At 32.4% G+C, this 24182-nt stretch overlaps 1 protein-coding gene across 14 annotated transcripts in view; it reads left to right on the top strand.

The window, feature by feature from the left end:
- LOC139503095 (platelet binding protein GspB-like) overlaps positions 1-24182 on the top strand; it is a 130610-nt gene that overhangs the window by 48244 nt on the left and 58184 nt on the right. For all 14 annotated transcript variants that reach the window (XM_071292781.1, XM_071292779.1, XM_071292774.1 and 11 more), the window contains exons 4-5: positions 278-5797; positions 7647-8110. In XM_071292781.1, the coding sequence (XP_071148882.1) occupies positions 278-5797; positions 7647-8110 (5984 nt within the window). The remainder of the gene's footprint in view (positions 1-277; positions 5798-7646; positions 8111-24182) is intronic.

Genomic DNA, 24182 nt, shown 5'->3' with positions numbered 1-24182 from the left:
TGTGGTTTGAGTGCCAGGGGACAACTCTCCATTTTAGTCATGATGAAAAAAAGTATACAATTATAAGTCAAAGGGCAGCCTTCAAAATGGAGCCTTGATTCATTGTCTCTAAATACACTATTTATTTGTGTAAGGCTAAGAAACAGGTAGACTGTGAAGCCTTACCAAGCATTTATATTTTTTTAGCCATTCATGTACAATTAAAAGTTTTTATTAATAGTCAACTTTGATAGCAGTGAAGTCAGTATGATGATTTGAATTCTATTTTTATTTGCAGGTACAAAGAAACAACAACATATAAACCAGAATTACCTTACGACCATCATAGGTTATATACGTCTTCTAAATTAGAGGATTTTGTTACGGAACCAAGTGAAACTACACGTCCAAGTTGGAGGGATGCATACAATGAAAAATACAGGAAATATAGTGACCGTTCCAATGACAATCAGGAAATCCACCGTCCATATCAGATTAAAAATGGAAATTCTGACCACCGTGAGGAACATGTGTCGAGTGATTTAGAGGAGCCTTCATCTTCTAGTTATTATAGTCGATACCGGGAGAGACATAAAAAGGACAAAGAAAGACATGGGAGCGATTCTTCAGAAGGTCAAAAATCAGAACTGACACCTAGTGAAAAGTTAGCAATAATTCGTCAAAGGATTCGTAAGCATGATACTGATAGTGTTTCACATAAAAGTGAGGACGATGAACTTGAACGACCTTCATCTGTTTTGTCTCAGGAATCTACTCCAAGGTCACTTCTGTCTCCTGTTAGTAAAACCTTCGATGAACATTCAGAAAACATTCCAAAATGGCGTCAAAGACAAGCTCTAGAAGATTTAACTCATTCAGATAAAAATAGAATTATCCAATCAAAATTTAAGGAACGTTTAAAGAGTGATTCACTTCTTAGTGAGGCAACCAAAACTGAAAAAGAACATAAACTTGGTGATACTTTATCTTCTGAAATTCAACCCAGTAGTGCACTGGCAGAATGGAGAAGACGTAAACAAGATTGGGAACAAAATGCTGCGAAAGAAAGTCACGAAAAATTAGAAACAATTAAACAGGAAAATAAATTGGATAGTGAAATAAAAGTCCCTCGTCCTACACGGCATGAATATGATTCAAGAAGTAGAGCTCAATACAGTAGTCAAAGCCAGGAAACAACTGAACTGGGATACAGTACTACTGATCAGTCTAAAAACCCAAAACCTCAGGCAGAACATCATGGGGCAGATGTATTCACACATATCAGTGACTTACGTTCAAAGGCAGATGCAGTTAAAAATATCTTACGTCAGAGAGACAGCCCAGCTTTAAGATCGAAGTACAACGAAGTGTGTAGAAGGAGGGACTTGTCAAAAGACTCGAGTAAGGATGATGGAAGTGAAACGTCTTCTGTTGATTTAGGGTCTCGTCCAGTCTCATCAGATTTTAGTGATTCTTCACGACCTTCGTCTCTCATTTTTGGAACAGAGTTTGTTTCTCATAAAGAAACTTCAGATGTTCAGAAAGGATATACTGATAAACAAGCATCTGGACAACCAAGATCAAATGTACAACAATTAAAAGAATCTGTACAAATGAGTGATGACTCTGGTTTTATTGATTCAGTCAGAGATATTCCGAAAGTTAAAAGTAATCTGAAGAAAGAAGAGATAGAAACACCTCAGGCATTTCATGAAAAGTTACGATCACGACGTGATGTAAATGAAACTGGGACAAGGGAAGATAGAATTCAATCTTTATTGTTTGGGAAACAGGATGGTCAATCTTATATCAAGAAAGATAGTACGGAAAAAAATGTGTCGAAAACAAGAACCTTCTCAAAACCTTTGGATGATGCTAAAAAAGAAACAAAAGATAAACAAGATTCAAAATTTGTCCATGTGTCAACTAAAGAAAAAATATCTGTACATACTGCAGAGACAGTGGATCATTCTTTTAAATCAAAAACAGTAATAGGGAGAACAAAATCTGAAACTGTAGAAAGACGGCCAAAATCAGACACTGTTGGTGGGAGGCCAAAATATGAAACGGTAGAAAATCAGGAGATATCAGTTACAAACAGTGATACTGTAAGAGGGCGACCAAAATCAGTTACGGACAGTGATTTGGTCAAGAAATTTTCCCAAGCAATAGAGGAGAGACCAAAATCAGCAGTATTTGGTCTGTCTACCACTACTCCTGACAGCCATAAGATCACATCAGGGAACACTAAATCATCAACCTCATTAAATAGGTCATTTGACTCCACTCAATTAAAATCAAATGACAAAATCGAAGAGAAATGTATAGGTTCAAAGGGAGAGAAATTTGTAGGTTTAAAGGGAGATAAATCTGTGAGTTCAAAGGGAGATAAATGTGCCAGTTCAACAGAAGAGAAATCAGTAGGTTCAACAATATCTGCACAAAGAAAAAGGTTACAAGGAATGTATAAGAAGGCTCAAACAACAGATATAGCTTCTATTTTATCTCGGGATGATGATTCTGAGTCGGACGATATCTCAACAGCATCAAGTATAAGTGTAGCAGACAATGAGAAACCTTCAACTCCAATCTCTTTTGCAGAACTTTCGAAATTGTCACGAGTTGAAAGGATTGCTAAGTATAAGGAAGAAAGGAGAAAACAGCTGGCTTATATAGCAAACAGGATTGTAGACAAAGATAAGGGGAAGTCTGATGTTGTCCCGTCTTTGTTTATGTCAGCTCGTTCATACGATGATGAGAAAGGATCAGTGACACGTTCTCACAGCGTTAAGTTAGATTCTCCTCTCAAGTCTGTCACCCCTGTCACCAGGTCTAAAAGTTTACATGAGAAAACTGACAGTCCAAGAACAAAAACAGGAACGGAAACGGAAAGGTCAGAAAGTAGCACACCAAAAGAGGAAGTGAAATCACCACGTGAAAAATATTATGAAAAATTGTCTAAAAGAGATCACAAACTTTCTATTGGTGATAGTGATGAAGATGAAACAATAGAACAAATCAATGCCAGGACTAGAGAAGCTCTTTCATCAATGATGAAAAGGGAGGTAAAAAAGAGTACTGATGATCACAAAAGGAAAGATGGAAAGTCAGAGGTAAAAAAAAAAGATGTGACCTCTGAAGTTCAGGCGCAAAGTGAGGATCAGGAAAAAAAGGGAAAATATATGTTTTCAATGGAAAAAATGAGAAAGAAATTTTTGTTTGGAGACGAAACTGATCAGTCCTCAGGAAGTGATCATAAATCAATAAAAACAGAGGATGATAGTGCATTAGATAAACCAGAGAAAAAGAGGCGACAGTTGCCTTCCATTCCTCAAGCATTAGGGGACTCACCTACTCGTCCTAAATCCAGTATTGAGCTGTCATCACATGACATAGTATCCAAGAAAGATATTCAAAAAATGTTTAATGAGTCAAAGGATAAATCTGAAATTAAATCAGAAGAAAAACAACATGGCCGACGTAACCGACAGGTGTATTCTGAAGATGATGTGAAAAATATACAACTTGACGAATCAAGTGTTTTAGAAAGAAAGGGAGATTTCGTGTCTTTTAAGTTAAATCAAAAAGAGGAGGATAAAAAAGGGAAAAAGGAGGAGGATAAAAAAGGGAAAAAGGAGGAGGATAAAAAAGGTAAAAAGGACGTTGATAATTTGAAGTCTGACAAGAAACAGAAATCACTTAGTACATCTGCTGTAAAAAATACAAAACAAAGTGAAACTAAAATTCCATCACCGAAACATGTCCGTAAACGTTATCAAAAGTCTTCGCCAGTAGCCTTTGTACCAACAACAACAGCAAGTGCTCAAGTTACAAGTGCTTCACAAAATGTTAGTACAACTAGTGCTCCAAAATCAAGTACCACAATCAGTGCTCTGAAATCAAGTACCACAATCAGTGCTCCTAAAACAAGTACCACAATCACTGCTCCTGGTACAATGAGTACCACAAAAATAAGTAGCATAAATAGTATTTCAAAAGCAAATAGTAAAACTAATGTGACACAAGTCACAAGTGCTCCTAAAATAAGTAGCACAAACACTTCTCCAAAAACAATAAGCACAACCAGTGCTTCAAAAACTATTAGCACAACCAGTGCTTCAAAATCTATTAGCACAACCAGTGCTTCAAAAACAGTTAGCGTGACTAGTGCTTCAAAAACAGTTAGCACAACCAGTGCACCAAGAACACTTAGCACCAATAGTTTGCAAAAGAATGCAATGAAAACAAGTAACACAGCAAAAGCAACAAGTGTCACTAATGTGGGTATTACAACTACTACATCAACAGTGCCAAAAGTAACAGGTGCCCCAAAACCTGTTGTGTCAACTAATGTACAGAAACCTACAGCAACAAGTGATTCAAAATCACCAACAGATGTGTCCACTGTAAATAGTAGGAATAAAGCTGTAAATGTTTCAAAAACAGCTGTCGTGTCTAATGTACACAACACTCTTACAACTCATAAGGCTCCAAAAACATCAGTTTCAGATAGTGATATAAAATCAGTTACAACAAGTGCTTCACCATCTACTGTGTCTAGTGTTGCCAAAACTGTTAATACAAGCGCTCACATAGGGGAGACAAATCTTCCAAAAACTACAAGTGCTCTAAAGACAGTTTCTTCAACTGACAGTCCTCAAAAAAATAGTATTTCATCAACAGATCTTCCAAAAGCTACTCTCACATCTAATGTTTCTATAACTCAAGCGACAAGTCTTCCAAAAACCACCAGTGCAACAACAGCTCAGAAAACAGAAGTAAAAAACATTGACATAGTCACTAGCAAAACAAAACTGACCACTTCTGGCTCAATTGGAGCAAAGATAGAAAGTAAAGATACTAGTGCTGTCAACATGGAAGTTAAAATTAACTCCAAACCAGCAGAAGCTAGTATTAAACAGGACAGTGTAAAAACTCCAACATCAACAGTTGTGGATAAAACACAATCATCTTTCAAAGTGTCAAGTACCGCAGCAGTATCTGTTCCTATAATAACAGAGTCATTGAAATCATCAGTTTCTATAACGACATCCAAAATTTCAAGTAAAAGTACAAAACCTGAAAGTTCATTGTCAACAACTGTAGTTTCGTCAGTTTCTTCTATAAAAATTTCAGACAAAGCATCAGTTCCTCAGACTTCAGTAAATGTTCCACGTACAACAATGAAAACTTCAGCTTGTGATACCATGGTTACATCAAAGGAACCATCAGTGGTTTTATCTTCTGCAAAATCTGTTGTAGATTCTGTACCTATACCTTCATCTTTATCGCCTGTTGATTCATTCATAGATTCAAAATCACAAAGTGTGACTGTGCCGTCTGCTAGTGTTAAAAGTATAGCTGTTACTATGATCTCTAGTGTTCAACAAACTGTCTCGTCACCAAGTACCTCTGTAATCACCACAGCAACAAGTTCTAATGTGTCTCCTGTTTCTGTCCCTTCGGTTAAACAAACAGCCAAAGCAGATACAAAATCTAGTCTAAAACCTGCCAATCAAGTATCAAGAAGCAAATCATTAACTGACAGTGATAGTCCTCTACAGAGTCCACGAAGTCCTGGGTATTCACCGAGGTTTAAAACTGTTGGTGTTTTAGCCGATGCACCAGACTTAGATGATATTCTGATGGAGAACGTGGAATATCTGTCCGATGTTGAAATCTGTAATAAGGACAAGATACAACAGCACCAGTCGAGTCCTGTTGCTCAAGCTTTACAGGCTGACCATCACAAATCAAAGAGGTCGCTACGTAAAAAAGTTCTTCAGAGGAGCAAGTCTGATGCAGATAAACACCACAGGTATGTTGAGTTAAGGATGATAAATAGGAGTTATGGGGCAGATAATGTACCTTTTATCGTATGGAAAAACACCTAGGAGTCTGAAAATCTGACACAAATTCCAAAACCTCACCTTAATACATCCTTAATGTTTATTGTACAATGCATTAAAATTAACCCCAAAAAACATACAAACTTACAAAAAAAACACATATTCTTTTCTGCATATATTCATTCAATTCCACCCTTCTCTTTTGCCATTAACTTATTTCATAATCTAGTTAAGAAGAGAAACGGTAAAATTTTCTTAACATGCTTTATTTTTTGCACCAAATTAAAAATAAGTTTTTGTGTCATTGCCAGTGTAACAAATTTTTACCAGAGACCATATTTATTAGAGGTTAGCAACTGTAGATGACTGTATGGCCTTCAATAATGAACAAAACCTGTTCAGCATACATGGCAAGCTATCAAAGGCCCTGAAATGATAATAGAATAGTTCAAACGAGAAAATGAACAGCCTAATTTATTTACAAAACAATTAAAAGAAATAAAATGTGAAATTCATAAATTTGATAGAAATTAGAATTGGATTTACTGAAAAGGAAATTGGAAAAAATGATTTTGCTGATTATCCCTGTATTGATGTATATTGGAAACAAATTAATTAGTTTATGATCATGAAGATTTATGAACATCATTTCATTAGTGACATTCGCCAGCACAAGTATGATGCAGTAAATTGTTAATTTTATGAGTTTTTTCCATTATGAAGTACAAATGTTAGAGTGCAAACTTTTTTATGTTTATCTCAGAAAAGTGTAGACCTACTAGAATGTTTATTATATCTTGGCTAGTTTCCTAATAGTTCTGACCTCACAGGTCGTACAACATTGACAGTCTTCTGTACTGGTATAGGGGAAGTAACTCTGTTTGTCTTGTAAAGAAAAAAAAAACATCACTGGAAAAAGTGGTGATACATGTGTATTTTATTTATTTGGGTAAATATTAAAAAGACTTTTAAGATTCAAATCTTTGATGTAATACAAACTTGCTTTCAACTCCAATTTGCATGCAAATTTTTAAAAAAGCAGGAATAAAAGTATCACTGAAAAAATATTTTTCCTCAATCTACCAAAATAAATTATATTCCACAGTCTACGTTCAACTTGCTGCAGACTTTACTATTTTGTTAAATGATGGACAAATTGTGTATTTTGTTTTCTTAAGATTAAAGGTTGTCAAATTGGCACTATTGAATAAAATGCACAATAGAATATTACAAGTATTCTATTTATTCTTTTTTTAACTAAAATTTTAAAAAGGTAAATACAGAACATTTTTTTAAAGTTTCTCATCCTCAGTATTGAAAAAGGTATGAAGAAGACTCATTGTTCTGTTCTTGAATTAAAAGATGTTTAAAAAAGAAATGACTAATTGTTCTATGTGTTAAAATAATAATTATAACTTTATAACTCAAAACTAGAAAACTGGCTAATTAATGTAAGCAAGTGGTGTGGGAGATATTTTAATGAAGTCCTAAATGTATAAAACAAAAGTTATATTGACTGCACATGTGTTCTGAAGATAATTATCATCAGTTATTATTTTGTTGACTCTCAGATTAAGTAACTAGTCTACATAATGAATTCTTTCTTTTATTCCTTATCATCTTATGATGTAAATCAGCATCTGTTTGTTGTTCTGTTTATCTTTGTATGGCTGTGATGTCATGATTACAGAATTATTATCACAAGTTTCATATTACTTACAAAATATATACTTTCTAACACTAAAAGTAGATTTTCTATCATTTTTTTTAACAAGAACTATGAAGTCATACCTTGAATAATTTGTTTTGATTCTATAGGGAAAGAGATGGTTCTTTACCAGAAAAATCTGTTGCTATGACAACAGAGGACCTGTTAGGAAGTTTAGTTGATCAGATGACATTAGTCAAGGCAACAGAAACCAAGGCACAAGATTTCCAGGTATTAACAGCTGGACCAGAGCAGACTACTGTTACCATGGTTTCAGGTCATTCTCAAGACAAACAGGAAGTGAAGAAAACGTCAAAACCAAATTTATCAAAATCTTCCACATCGTCATTTACATCATCGGTAGATCTTGAAATATTTCCTAAGGAAGCTGAAAAGTTGTCTGTTCAGACTGCCACCAGTGTTGAAAATGAAAGGGACAGTTTAAAGGTTGCTACCGACAGTTTCGAGGAAGTGACCTCATCAGAAGATGGTAAAGAACCAAGGTCAGAATCAGAAAGACGGAAAAGGAAAGATAAAAGTTTTCAAAGAAAATCTACACTCAATAAAAGTGAAGGTGAGTTGTTTTAGCATGCTTAGATTTGGTTGTCGTATTGTCCTGTTTTAATAAACCATATCCTTCTATTGGCAGGGGGAATTCATTGTTTGTTGGAAAAATGTCACACAGTCACTTGACAAATTGAATGAGAAAAAAATCAGAATGTCACTTGCCAGAATTTAAATAGGAATAAAAGTCAGAAAGTGACTTTCAACAGAATTAAAATATGAAAACGGGAACAACTATGACCTTGAATTTAAAATAGGTCATATTTCCTTTAAATCAGGCAACGTTGCTTCTCTTCTCTTCCTTATCTCCATTTTACCTAGTTGCTGAAAGCTTTAGTATTTCTAGTTAGACATAGCAAAAAGTGCAACATATGTTTTACCTGCATTTTAGGTTGCAGTCTTGTAATTGACTGCTCCATAGGCTTACATGCAAAACAGCTGATCTTTGAAAATAAAAAAATAAAAAATACTACATAGAAAAAAAATTTCATGTTCATATCATGTATGTACTAATGTGAAATTGTGATTTAATCGAAAAAAAAGTGGGTCATGCCACGAAGAATAAAAAGTTACGTTATCCTGAAGTCAAAACATTTTTTTTTCTACTTTCTGTTTGCTGTTTTTACTAGGCCGCACCACTTCCAGTAAACATGATATCCTTCCACTTTCCTGGATTGATATCCTCCAAAAGATGCAAGATTTTTTTAAAGTCTATATATATATATGTTTCAATTTAGCATAAACCTATAATCCGACAGAAAAAATTGAGTTCAGAAAAAAATGCACTATTTTGTTTCACTCCATGTCTTGACATGCACCGGAAACTGGAGTTGTAATACAAGACTGGTACCTTTAAAAACCACCTATACATGTGTTTGGAATATGCATCTTTTTAACTATCATGTGTTTTAAACAGCTTTAACGGGTGTAAAAAGGCCTGACATGTAAAACATCTATGTTAACTGTATGTTTTGAATATGCATGTAAAACATCTGTTTTCTATGTGTTCAACATGCATTTTCATTTCATCTGTTTATGTTAATGCAGCCAATTTTTTATTATGTTCTAGTCCAAGTGCTTATTGTTTAAGATTCTTTGTAAATTAAATTTGGCTTTTGGTCAAATAATTTGTTTAGTAGTACATGCAGAAGATTTGAAAATTTACAAGTTGGCTAATATTCACTGTATTCTATATATTATATGCCCATATTCATGTTTCTGTTTTTGGCTGTAACTTCTGCCTTTTGATCTGGTTGTTGTCTCCCATTTCCATTCTCAATTTTATGGAGATCACACTTAAATTGATGGTAAAAGCCAACTATGAAAAGCCTGAAAATTGATACCTTACAAAGAAGTTTTGCAGTAATTGAAATTGTTTAATATCACAAGATCTTAAAAGAAGTTGTTAAAAAAAGTTTATAAGTTAATTGATTCATCATCATGTACAAAATTTAAAAACAGTTTGTGATATGATATGGGTGGTCTCCCCTTTCTCAGTTCATATAACTTGTAATAATCAGTTTCATTTCTTATGTTAAATTAAGTCAGCAAAATTAAGAACCAATTATATCATATGATAAACACACCTGTGTTATGTAATTAACACACCTGTGTGCACCTTTTTATGTGGTTTTGATTAACAGACATCAAAGTGAGGTGATTGTATTGTCATTCTCTGAACCTTGTAGAATTATAAATTAATGTCAATGTACTTTCAGTCAACTCTCATTGTCTCACTATTAACTGACAAACATCTTGTGTTTTACGACCATTTAATGCCAAAATAATGTTTTCTTAATTAGACTGTATTTCAATTGCCTTGTCAGGTGTTTAGTACTGGCGTTAAGAGACCAAGATATACTAATGGATTAGTCCTTGAATTTTATTGACAAACTAAGTCTCTATACCAGTTTCAGAATGTTTTTCGTCAAACCCTTCTATGATTAATCAATCCATGGACCTCTTTTGAAAAGAAAAAAATGTTAAATCAAACAGCCTTATATGTTTTATCAATCCATGGACAGAGACAACAATGTTTAATCAACTAGTCCTATATTTTATCCACCTCATAGTCCACGGTTCAGGAGATAATTATGTCCAATCAAATGCTGCTATATTTTATCACCTTGTAACACTCTGATATTTGGGCAATGGTGTCTTATCAAGTTGTTCTTTGTTTTACCAACTCATTGACTTCTGATATTAAGGTTTAATTAATGTTATATCAAATGGTCCATAACATATACTGATCAAAGGACCTCTGTGTTCTCTTGTATCATTGACCCTAAAGGTTTGTAATAATGAATGTATTAGTAACTAGTCCTTAAAAACGAATATATATAATCAACCTAATTTTTCCCATAAAAAGGGGGCCTGGGCCCCCTGAAAAACCCTCTAAATCCACCTCTGCTCATACCACATCTTCTTATATCCATATATCTTAAGTACATATTGATCATACTGATGGCACTTTAAGTTTGCTTTGTTATATCTAATTATAGTACATGTTTATCCTATTGTTTGTTACGTAATTTAAATGTTTGTTGTAAGTACAGCCTCCTTTTGAACTTTTACGTTGATTATAGTCCCCGTCATAAGTGTCCCACTCAAGTTTAATTACCTATGACATAATAGTTGTCCAAACATTGTTTAAATACCGCGTAACAATGAAGACATGTGCCCATACATATAATTACTACACCGATCGTAATGATATATCGCACGCTAATAAAAACCCAATTGCTAAACACAATGTAAAACTTGCCCCTAGGCTCTGTCAAACAAGACATTATAAATACGGACATTTAAATCTCCTAAACTTTAAATTCAATTTCTCAATAAAAAGACCCATAGGGTTAAAGGTCGTGATCGGTAAAGGTATTATATATATATCCAGGATATATAGACACAAATGTCTTCTCTGATTCATTTTTATGGTTTTTCAAAGTTTTTATATTATGGGATTGTGAAGATGTTATGACGTCCATTGTAGTATCATATTTTGTTTTTTTTGTAAAATTGAAATTTCAAATTGATTTAGAAATATTTTACAGTTGACAAAAGCTATGATTGTTTGTTTGGAATATGTTTTGACTTAGATAGGATAATTTTAAAGTCTGGTGTTTAACAATTAAAGTGCAAGTGACATTTTATTATTAGCAGAGTTTTCAAACCAAGTGTAGTTTTTGTTATTTGTATATTGGATTTATTTTTTCTCCTACAAAATGACTTCACTGACGGCTAGATTCAAACGTTTGGGTAAGTATATTTTGTAGAAAAATTGTTTAAGAAATATTGTTAAAGAGATTAGGTTCTTACAAAACTCCCTATTTTAAATGTAAGCTATCTGAGTACTTTAAGATTAGATGACTAAATGTACTTTTTTCAAAAAAAAAAAAGAAATTTTAATTACTTTTAGTCTGAGTTGCAATATATAAAAAGCCTGTAAGATTATATTACATTATGGTTTGACATATCCAACGTTTGCTTAAATGATATAAAACTGAATATTTGCAATAAAATAGTTAAACAATTATAAGATGTTCCATGACTTGACCATTCATGCTAGTTAACCAAAAGGTTTTTTGGTATAGACCTAACATGAAGTCTTTGAATTGACTTGCTTTTTTAAAATTTCAATGCATTAACCGCCTTGTTGCATAAAACAAATGAATTACTCCTCCACATCAATAAATTTTGTTGCTTAATATAAATTATTCACATTGGGGATACTATGTAGGTCATTTACCAAGGGGGATACTTATGTCCAATTTTATCTTATCGATACAATGTGCATGTTTACTGTTAATACCAATACTTCACCCATGTTACAAACTTGGATGTTAAAATTAACGGTAAATAAAGATGTTCCCAAGTTTTAGAAGTTAAAGTGTTATTGTGAACTTTTTAGAACAGACTCAACAAGAACAAAAAATTTTGGGAGAAAGTCTTTGAAATGCTGTCTTATATGTTTTCTGTTTGAATTTTAAACAATTGTAAGGATTTTTTTTTTTTCAAAAGTTTTCCTTGCGGTTGATTAACTTTCAAACTTGGATGTCGTTTCATTTGAAAAGACCTCAAAGTTAAATAAACTTTAAAATTTGTATACAGTTTAAAACCACTTAAAATATACCAGTAAGAATTCATTCATTAAAAGTTCAACAAAATATTGAATGAGTTTAACCATATATATACAACCATACAATATAGTTATGCTGAGACGGGTCAGAGTTTGATTAATAAAGGGGTTTCTACAGTCAATATTAAAAGCTTTGGTATATTTCTTTTTTACTTTAAAAAAAAAGCAATATACATATTATTAAATGGTTATCTCAGGATCATGCTACTATAGATGAACTACTCTGAAGACTTCCAACGAGGCCCCATTCTACATCTATATCAATGATACAGGGGTCCAAAAATAGGAAACAAAAATAATTGAACTAGTGTAAACTTTTACAAGAATTGCAAAAGTGTAGTTTTAAGGTGCATAAGGTTGTCTTTAAGTTTTAATGTTTCCAGGGGCACCATTTCCTAATCATTTACACCTCTCTAGAATTTAGAATCTCTCAGTTTTACAAAAACTGATTAATTGAGATAATTTGTGATAAATTTTGATCCTCAGTCTTTTTGAAAGTAAGACATAGACATTTAAACGTAAATCTGATCTGATTTTTGTATGAGACAGTTAATCCAGGGACAATTTACATGTCACAAATAATACAGATTATCTATTATTGATAAGAGACTTTGAAAATGGGATAAACTTTTGTTTGTATTGAACCTCTATCAATTTTTTAGGTGAAAAATATATGAAATATTGTGATAAGACCGTCATAAAATTGAGTTACCATCCTTTGATGTTATTGTTAATGTGTCCAAGTTTTAGTCATGTTCACCACACTTCTCCCTTATTTACCTTTGATATGAATTTGATAGTAAGCAATGAACTTTAAACATTTTATTTCAAAATGTCAGGATATTTAGGACTTGACTTTCCTCAGACTTCCTATGTAATATCATTCTGATAGAGTTTATTTTTTAAATTATAAATAAATATGATCTTGTGTGAACACTATAGTCCTCGTCATATTCAACCACCCCATGTGTCAGATATAAATCTTATTGCAGTTAATTTTTTGTGATAAACTTTAGAATGCATCATGGGTGCCAAATGGGGACATGGATACTACCCTTCCAGAAGCACATGCCATCATCCCCTGTTCATGGTGGGGTTTCTATTGCTCAGTCTTTTTTTTCTATGTTGTGTTTTGTGAATTGTTGCTGATTGAGTCTTTGCCTTTTGTTTGACTGTTTATTTTTCAACTAATGAGATTAAATGTCCCTTTGATATCTTCCATTTTTATTTTCAATCCTTTAGAAGAATTCTGGACCCCTGTCACAAACCCCATTCAGTCCTTATGACACTAGTCAGTTGTAGAAGTTTCCTTAAAGATAATCTGTAGACCCTTCAGGTGAACATTTGTTCCCTACCATAGACCGCTCAGTCCCTATGATACTCATCAGTTGTAGGAGTTTCCTCAGAGATGAACTGTAGACCCTTTAGAAATCTGGTCCCTGCCATAAGCCCCTCTGGACCCTATCATATTAATCAGTTGTAGGAGTTTCCAGTCAGAGATGATCTCTATGCAAGTTTATGATAACATTGCATGTTTATGCAGTTAGGTGTATTAAATGACAATATTGTTTGTTTAATGTATGAATTTGTCATGATTTTTAAAAACACACCTGGAAGTTTTTCATAAGTCAATTAGTGCATCTCTTACCTGTACATAATGTTAGGTACAAAAAGGATTGTTTATGTTTATGAACATCAAGAAAGCTTTATGACACAGACTTGAAAAAAAAAAATTTTCAGACGTCTTTAGATCGATTTTGTCAAAATAAGTCCATGATTCTCTGTATTTTTTTTTTGCTTTTCAAGACATTTTACACTGTTTATTATACAAAGTCTGGTATTAACCTGCACTGATAAAAAGTACAAATTACTGTTAATTTCCTCTCTAGTTGACTTGACAAGCCAGGGTCATATGTTTGCTGTAGCAGATGGTATAGTAATATTGGTGTACTTTGTTTGTTGTTTACCCAAAGTCAACGCTCGATTATGTTAATTTTCTTCTGCTGATGGAATTTCAATAAGAACATGGATGTCGTCATTTGCTAATTAACATAGTGTTTAAAGAAAAGAAAAAAAAAACACTATAAAACCTATTTCCCCAGGCTTCACAGTTAACAACAAGCCATTTGTCCTAGTCTAATAAAGACTTGTTTTGTGGGAATAAAGTTCTTTGTATGCTTTACGCTTTGTAAAGATGTTTAGAATGCTAAATGAATGAGATTAACTCTGGCTCTTCATGTCAAGTACTGTATATAGGGTGTTACCTCCTAGAGTGTCCAGTATCTCTTCGCTGTGTGGCAGAGTGTATGAATCCTTTACTGACCTTTGATTAAGTTGTCTATAATCAATACACATTCTGATACAAATATAAGAAAGTGGATAAGATTGTTTTGAATTTGAATAAAAGGACTCGTAGGTTATATTCTTTTAAGACAGCAACCCAATGACATAAAAAGAAAAGATATATAACCGGGAGGAAAATATACCGTCTTCAATTATTAAAAACTGGCCTTTTATTAGTTTGAGAAATCTGTTACCAACTTGATACTGTTAAATCATAATAAATTGCAAGGGCTTTTTCTTCAGCGAAAAATGCAACTTGGTGAGTGTCGCAATAAAAAGAACTTACATTCTTATATCTCATACAATCTGTATGTTAAGCGTTTCCTGAAATCACAATTATTAAACTTGGTTTTTTTGTTCAATTTTTCCAAAATCAAAATAAATAATAAAAAATGCACACAAAAATTCTGAATTTACTGTATAATAAAACTAACTTCCCCTAATCATTAGAAAAGATATATCATATATAGGCAGGGACGAGAGTATTTCATTGGAACGAAAGTTGTAATGTTTTAGGCAGTTGAATAAGAATGGATTTTTACCAAGAACCCTATACAAACTTATATATAAATGTTTGAGACTAGGTGGAGCCTCCTTAATATACTTTTGTAGTTAGCACTTCAATAAAATGACCATTTAAGTTTACCCAGGTAGTAAAATCAACATTTATAGAGGAATAATAAAGGACTATAAGTACTTTGAGCAGGTATGTTAAAATGTTGATATACCCTTGGACAGACAAGGCATTGGGCGGAAATTAGGTCACTTATTGGTGGTGTTTTATGGAGGAGCCAAAGCCTCTGGTCATAATTAAAAAGATTGCTAAGTTTTGTAAAGAATCAATTAAAACTGAAGGATTATTGAACTGCCTTTCCGATGAGATGAATGATAAGTTGGCCTGAGGCAAATAGAATTGTATGTATGATGATAGAGTAAATAACTCATATTTGACGAAAACCATTTAAACCTGAGACTTCAGATTCCTAAATCTGTAGACAAAAGTGTATATGCTTTAGCCTCTTGGTAAGACTTAACACATTCATTTAGTAGTTTGACCAGTAAAAAATAAAACTCAACAAATAAGGTTAATGTTAGAATTTTGATGACTTATAAGGTGATCTGCACTACTGAGTGTCTATGGTAATTAACCAGTCAAATCCTATGATAGAATGTGGAACAATATGTATGGTGTCACAGTAATGGACATTGTTAACAACTTGGCCACTTCATTATATCTACGTCAACACTTTACCTCACCTCCTCATATCTAAATCAACACTTTACTTTATCTTATGTCAATATTTATTTGGATTATTTAAAGTCTTGTTTGATGTAATTGAAATTGAAGGGGCTTAATAAAGAATATTGAATATTTTTTAATAACCTGGATGAAAAATAGGTCTATGTATTGTTCAGTCAGGTCATTTGTTTTTTGTAAACTTCAGCATAAAACATGAAACTGTTACGTTATGTTACATTACAATTTACATTACTTTACATTACTTTACATTACATTACTTTACATTACATTATGTTATGTTATGCTACATTTATATGTTACCTTACGTTAAATAAGCACTCTTTTAATGTCTTATAGTGCTTTAGAGAAAAACAGACCATTTGACAGCATTGCTACACTTCTTAAAGTATTGTTGTATTTTGGCTCACAGCTAAAAGTACTAAAGATGTAGCATTACATTTATGTGTTTGCCATTTCTGCTTAGAGACTACAGACAACACATGGCTTCCTTTGAAGACTTATCAATTTGTTTTCATTTTTACATGTAATGCTCTCTGCTGAAAAAAATTCACTTTCTAAATTTATTAAAATAACAGTACAAAAGAATACCTTATATTTTGATTACAGATTTTAAGTTTTACATATTAAGCATGTTAAGGAAATACTTTATACTGATTCTTTGTTGTTTTTGCCAGATTTTCAACATCATTTTTACATTTAGAGATATCTTAAAGGTACGTTACGATTTAACCTCTGTAACCCAGAACAGAACTAAACATTAAAACTTTAATCCTAACAACTTACAGGGCACTTGTGTGGACATGACCACTTCTTTTAGCCACTCTTGTGAACGTTTTGACAAACGACATCTCATTTATTTGAATGTTCTGACACCAAAAACTTTTTCACAATTCACCACATTTGTTGGAAAGTCATTTCGTTTCAGCAGGATAAAGATCGTGTTTATGAAAATTACTAAATGTGATACGATTGCAAATGAGACTACATTTGTACTTTCCACCAGAGACCAAACGACATAGAACTATTAGAAACATTGAGAAATAATGAATGGAGAGGATAAGGTCTTTAAAGAGATCCAGAAGATGGATAAAGATACTATGTAATGATTGAACTGGTGGGTCCAGATGTATATGTAGAGGAAAAGGGTGGAGGGGGCATGTTGGAGAAGTTGATTCAGAGGTATATATATGAAGCAGTTGTCATGAGGGGTGGTCCAATCCCTATTTAGCTTAATAGAAATATACACAATACTATGAAACAGAAATTATACAATACAACATGATAATATATGTTATATTCAGAATTTAATAACAGAAAATAAGTACTATAATATCAAAGGATTGTATACCTGGACAAAAATATTCTTTCAGGTGAAAAATAATAAAATTTTGTTACCATTTTCTTTACAGTTTTATAATGATCTGAAAAACTATATGAACATTGACGGAAAATTGTAAATGAATTTTATCTGCTTGCTGATCAATAGTGTTTCCTTTTGTACAAATTCATATTAAACATGTGCACTGACGGAGCGTGAGTCACAGATCTCTTGGAATCAAACATCTTCTGTCACATTTACTACGTGAAGTTATGAAACTCGTTGGTATTGTAAATTTCAACACAAACAAATTGATTACCATAATTCTAATCTAATTTTCTGCTCTTGTTAAAAAAAATCAATTTCTTAGGGTGAATTTTTATAACTCTGGAGTTTTAGTTGTTGACACACATGTTGTCCTCAATATGTTTCCCGAACAAATTACAAGTCAAATTGGAATTTTTTAGTCTCAGCTGTTTGAGAATGAAATGACAATGGAAAATTATTTGCGTGTATTTATGTGATATTTTATTGAAATTAAATTGTACGGATGTATTGTGATTTTTGCAATGAGTTGTTGAGTTCCTGGAGTTAATAGACTTTTTGTGTGTTATTGATGGCTGCCTCATCATCACACCTGTTTGTTAAGTCGTTAACTCACAGGTATGAACAAGGTAAGTTACTGGTAAAGTTTCACATACAGATTTGTTTCACATACTGAGTGGTTTCACATACTAAACAAATCTTGTTTTCAGTATGACCTATATATACAAGACCACAAGGTATAACTCTAAAAGTGTGATATTATAATTTACAGTGACATGTGGTGCTTTGTGAAAAATCGTAATTTTTGAAATTCATAATTTTTTCACCTATGTTGTTCATTCTGGCTTTTTAGCTCACCTGGCCCAAAGGGCCAAGTGAGCTTTTCTCATCACTTGGCGTCCGTATAAAAGGTCAAAGTCTATCTTCCCTGAAATTTTCAGACCAATCAGGCAACTCATTGTTGGGTTGCTGCCCCGAAATTGGTAATTTTCAGAAAATTTTGCAGCTTTTGGTTATTATTTTGAATATTATTATAGATAGAGATAAACTGTAAACAGCAATAATGTACAGTAAAGCAAGACCTACAAATTAGTCAACATAACCCGAATGGTCAATTGACCCCATAAGGAGTTATTGCCCTTTATAGTCAATTTATAACAATTTTCATAAATTTGGTTAATTTTTATTCGTTTATGAAGTGCACCTAGACCAAGGGGAGCGACACAGGCTCTTTAGAGCCTCTAGTTTTAAATCCTGATATTTTTCAGTCTGGATAATTTGAGGTGTCTTAATGGTATAAGTGGTCTATCTTACATATGAAAAACTTGGAGACTTCAGAAATGGTGTCTGTCAATGTGTGAATTGAAAAAATGTGCTTTTATTATATAGATTTAAGAAGATCTGTTTGAAGGTCATGATGCATCATGACAAAATGTCCTATAGTTGGAGGAGGCACTTGTATATTGTCAGACAATTTTTTTGAATATTTGGTAAAGTCCTATTGTAGATGAAACTAATAATGATTTAGAATATGAAAAGTTCCTTATATGGATATCTGAGTCTGGTCAACTGATAATGGATTGGAGTCATCCTGGCTTTGTCATTTTGGAAAATCCAAAGATATTAAATCATGCTCTATAACTATTGTGCTGCCTTTGGCAAATTATGGATTGTTTATAAATAGATATTATTTTCACCAGTGTACTGCTCTCTCTATTTAGAAAGTGTTCAATACAAAGTTATTCAAGTTAGAGTTATTTCCCCTGGTTGATAGTTTGTTTATTTTTGGTAGATTTAAATTTATTAGTAAGTAATACCAAATTGGAACATATGAAGAAACTATCAAAGCTAAAAGAAATTATAATTGTTCAGATAATGTTGGTTTTTTAAATCTAGCAGTGAAAAAAAATACTGATTTATGTAGGAATTTGTGCAAAAGACTTCCATCATGTTGAAAAGGGTAGGGAACTCTTGCTCAAATTGTGTCAACTGGCCCAAAATATAATGCGACACAATAAATCACAATAACTCTAACACCATTCCTTTGCAAAAAGCTTATATATATGGCTCCAACATGGCCAAATTAGACATGGGGGTTTTAAAACAGGCAACCTTAAATGCAACCTTACATCTCATTTAAAAGGACCTTTGACATTTGAAAATGTCTTAAACTTTTATTAAAAAGTTTTATTTGATTAAAGATGACCTAGTAACCTGATTACTTATTTTAAACCTGACCTTATAACCTGAGGGTACCCCACTGGAGACCATATAAACCTCAACCTGGGTTAATGCTTGAAAACACTTCTCTTCTTCATTTTTTCTTTTTAAAAGTTTTGCTGGTATTTTTTCCGGATACTTTAGAGAGATATTTTAAAATAGGTGTAATATGATCAAAGACCCCACGTAAATTTATACATATGAAAATAAACTGTCAAAATAAAATCTCCATCAAAGGAGTGTTTATTGTTATGGGATAATAATGTTGTGTCACTGTACTCTAGGTATACACAGACTTTTTGTATTCAAATTTCCTAAATTTTATTTTTATGAATTTAAAATTGTTCACATAAATTTTTATTTTTCATGTTGAAGTTTTATTTGGGAACATTATATTTTGATAACTTTCCAGTCTAATTGTTGAGAATATAGACAAAATATGAGATCATGAAAGAAAGTTTTTGAGAATTCTTTGAAGCTTGGCTCAAAAGATTGATGTAAAACTTGAACTTTACATCTTCTCTAAATTTTCTTCAAGGAATAAAATTGAGAATGGAAATGGGGAATGTGTCAAAGAGACAACAACCCGACCAAATAAAAAACAACAGCAGAGGGTCACCAACAGGTCTTCAATGTAGCGAGAAATTCCCGCACACCGGAGGCGTCCTTAAGCTGGCCCCTAAACAAATATATATACTAGTCCAGTGATAATGAACGCCATACTAATTTCCAAATTGTACACAAGAAACTAAAATTAAAATAATACAAGACTAACAAAGGCCAGAGGCTCCTGACTTGGGACAGGCGCAAAAATGTGGCGGGGTTAAACATGTTTGTGAGATCTTTTGTGAAACATATATTGTCTGTCTATCTATCTGCACTATAAATTACAAAGCCCCCCTCCTCCCCCATTAGGGTGAGTTGACAATATTATGCACCCCTCTGAGCTAGAGAAGCAGCAAGATCTTGTTTTTAAAGTAGAGTGGGGTTCCATCAATGTTGACAAAAAAAAAGTAAAAAAAAACCAACACTTAAAATGGACGTATATTCAACACATAAGAAGTTTTTTGACAATTTATGTTGGTTGAAAAGTTTTAGTTAGGTTTAACTAATATCTTCGTATATTTTACCTGAGCTCACTCTGTGATTCAAATTATTCTGAAAGATTTTCTTAAACAGAATAACATGTACTACCCAGAACAAAAAGTAACAATGTATTTGTGATGTTTGATAAGCAAGTTATGAATGAACGACACAGATCGTATTGTAATTGTCATCAGACAACATTTTATATCTGCCATCCACAATGGAAAGGCGGGACTGTATTCAAGTGAAATAGGTTCATAGATTGTCTAACATCTTACAAGATTTTATATCTGCAGTCCACAATGGAAAGGCGGGACTGTATTCAAGTGAAAACGAGTTCATGGGTTGTCTAATGTAAATATACGGCTTATACAAGTAGGTCATATTCAAAAGAAGTTGATGTGAAATTTTAAAAGAGATGTTGATTCCTGTATAATTTTGTATAAGTAAATGAAAATTGGGTATAACATGTTCTGAAATAAAATTAATTTAGGTATTGTTAGAAGTACATGTATTATACTGTAAGTCAAGAATAAAACAGAACTTGATACTTGATTTTTTTAGATTTTTTTTTAAAGTCTGTTAAATTAAGAAAGTTTTAAGAATCAGATTAAATATCAGTAAACTAAAGACAATTTCACCAAAGAGATGTCCTGGAATTTAATAGCCCAATGTCCTTTTCCAACAGTGTAGCTGGATAAATATAATGGTTCTGATTGGATGACAATTCTCTAAAATTCTCTTTTGCCCTCTAACTATATGAAAGAGGACATCTTGAATTCCTGTATTGCATTTGAAGCTTTACGACCATCTATCAGTAGTTTTACTGTAGCAAATAGCCTTTTATCTGTCTACACTACACTATACACAGTAAACTCAAACTACTCATGAAAGTCCACAAAGCTTCAAACACAATACAATAATCTCCCAAAGTTATTAAGAAATTTTAGTGTCTTTTTAAATTTCATTTGTTGAGATCATATTTCTTTACATTTTCTTCTACCATATGTTGAAATTTGCATGGCCTTGTTTAAATTTTGCCTTTACTTAGATAGTACTAGATTATTATATTAGCATTGCCTTTGAGTGAGTTTTTTTTTGTTAAAATGTACATTATTTTGAAAGTTTTGTGATTGAGGGGCACTAGACCGTGACATCTATCTAGTCAATCTACAAGCACTTGTTCAAGTTTCATTGTCACAGATTATCTGGTTAAATTAGTGATTTATTCACTGATTTTTGGTGGAAAAAAGGTTTTATTTTGTGTAAAGATCTGAGTAAAGTTGTTAGAATTTGACTATATGATTGATTGTGATAATGTTGTTAGAATACGTGATGGATTTGTGAGGTATCTGATATGACATTGTGTTACTTCAATAGTGAGGCAGTAACTATTCTGTAGTGGCCAGAGTTGTTAGAATACTTGATAGATTTGTGAAGTATCTGACATTGTGTTACTTCAATAGTGAGGCAGTAACTATTCTGTAGTGGCCAGAGTTGTTAGAATACTTGATAGATTTGTGAAGTATCTGACATTGTGTAACCTTCAATAGTGAAGCAGTAACTATTCTGTAGTGGCCAGAGTTGTTAGAATACTTGATAGATTTGTGAAGTATCTGACATTGTGTAACCTTCAATTAAGTGAGGCAGTAACTATTCTGTAGTGGCCAGAGTTGATAGAATACTTGATGGATTTGTGAGATATCTGACATTGTGTTACCTTCAATAGTGAGGCAGTAACTATTCTGTAGTGGCCAGAGTTGTTAGAATACTTGATGGATTTGTGAGGTATCTGACATTGTGTTACCTTCAATAGTGAAGCAGTTATTATTCTGTAGTGGCCAGAGTTGACGGAGTACCTTGTATTATGTGGTCCCTGATGGACTTAGGGTGGGGTTATTAGGAATTATCATTCTTGAAACAATGGTGTGTTTTTTTTCTGTGAAGAAGTCTACTTTTAAAAGCTGTGATTGTTAAAAGGAGGAACAGTCTAGTTTTAAGACAATAAAGGTCTACGGAAACAAAAGTTCAATAAACTTTTAAAAACAATTTGTGAAGTATTTTCAAATGAAGAGATGTCAGTTTCAAGTATTTAAAACTGAGATAAATTTGATGAACATTATAAATGGAAATATCTTGGAGAAATAATTATTTCAACTATTTATATGTAATATTTAAAGTTGAGTAAGAAACATAAAGTTCAATATTTAATACAATATGACTACAAAAATTCAATTACCACAAAGGTAAAACATCATTTAAATGATAGAAAACAATTATGTAATGATGGTCAATAAATATTGTGGGATGACCATTAACTGACAGAGTAATCTTCCCTAGAGCTAGTGGACATAATACAACATAAAGTGACATAATTACTGGACAAGGTCAATTGACCATCAGGAAATGGATTATGTGATGTAGTGGACATAATATTGTCATGGTGGTCACTTCTGGTCATTAAACATGTTAAATGACCAGTGACATCTTTGTATTTATTATCTGAGAAGTGGTGTTTTTACAAAAAAGGATTGATCAGTTTTTGATTTTTTTATGTTTGTTCATAAAATAAGTGAAAAAGTGGAATAGAAAATAAACATTGTTGCAAAGTTGATATGATTTTAAAGTCAAGTTATACATTTTCATTTTGGCTATTTTTGCTATTTTCATGAAACTGAAAGAATTTGATACAGTGGATCTACTTGTAGTTTCAATGCATTGAAACCGAAGCTAACAGTGAATTTAACACCAATGTTAGTTTTCATGTAAATTTTGGATGAAATATATTTAAAATAATGCATGTAAGCCTTTAGGAATACATACATGAATTAGAACAGTTGTCAGACATTTCTGCTCTATATTTACAGGATTCTATAAAAGTGATGAAATAGAATTCACAATTTTTTTTAGAAAAATTGTAAAAAGTTAACAAGCTTTGTGAACTTTACACAGTCGAGTATGATCAGGTAGGATTGAAGGGATCAGTATGATTCACTGAGATTTTACCTGTGGAGGAGGGGTAATTAATTGATGTTACCTATGACAGGTCGGCCAGGTAATTAACATCTTACCTTATTATCAATAGGTAGATAACAACAGCTGGTCTAGGAGTACTAATATAGATATAACTATTTATGGATTAATGGATGATATAGTATTTGTCATAGTAAACACAGATTTTGGAGTTTTTTCCAATGCTGATTTCTTAACTTGTGATCGAAAAAAAAAATTAGCAAAGGAAATTTATTATGGATTGTGGATTATTTGCATACAGACATTATTTATAAAATTGTGGTTTGCTAATTTAGTCATGATTTTAGAATACAGGATGTTATAATTAGACAATAAATCTTGAAAAGTTTCTAACAATAGACTAAAGGACTGTTGAGATTTCCTTTAAAAGGGAAGATTTGAAATTAAAGCATCATAGATTGTTGGTTATGACCATTGGATTGTAATTCAGAAAGCTGTCAAGGTTATGCTCCCCTTGTAATACTGAAATTTGAGTTACCTCCCTTTGTGATACTTGTAATTTACATTGATTGCAGTTTCAGAAAAAAATCTAAGCTGAAAAAAATGTGTGATTTTAACTGTGTAGTGAATTTTCCTGAAGATAAAATATGACAGATTTTAGTAGTATATTTGAATGTTTGAAAAAGGAGTTATAATAA

Source organism: Mytilus edulis, chromosome 14 (genome assembly GCF_963676685.1).
Source record: "Mytilus edulis chromosome 14, xbMytEdul2.2, whole genome shotgun sequence".
Taxonomy (NCBI): domain Eukaryota; kingdom Metazoa; phylum Mollusca; class Bivalvia; order Mytilida; family Mytilidae; genus Mytilus; species Mytilus edulis.
This window is presented reverse-complemented; position numbering and strand designations above follow the sequence as displayed.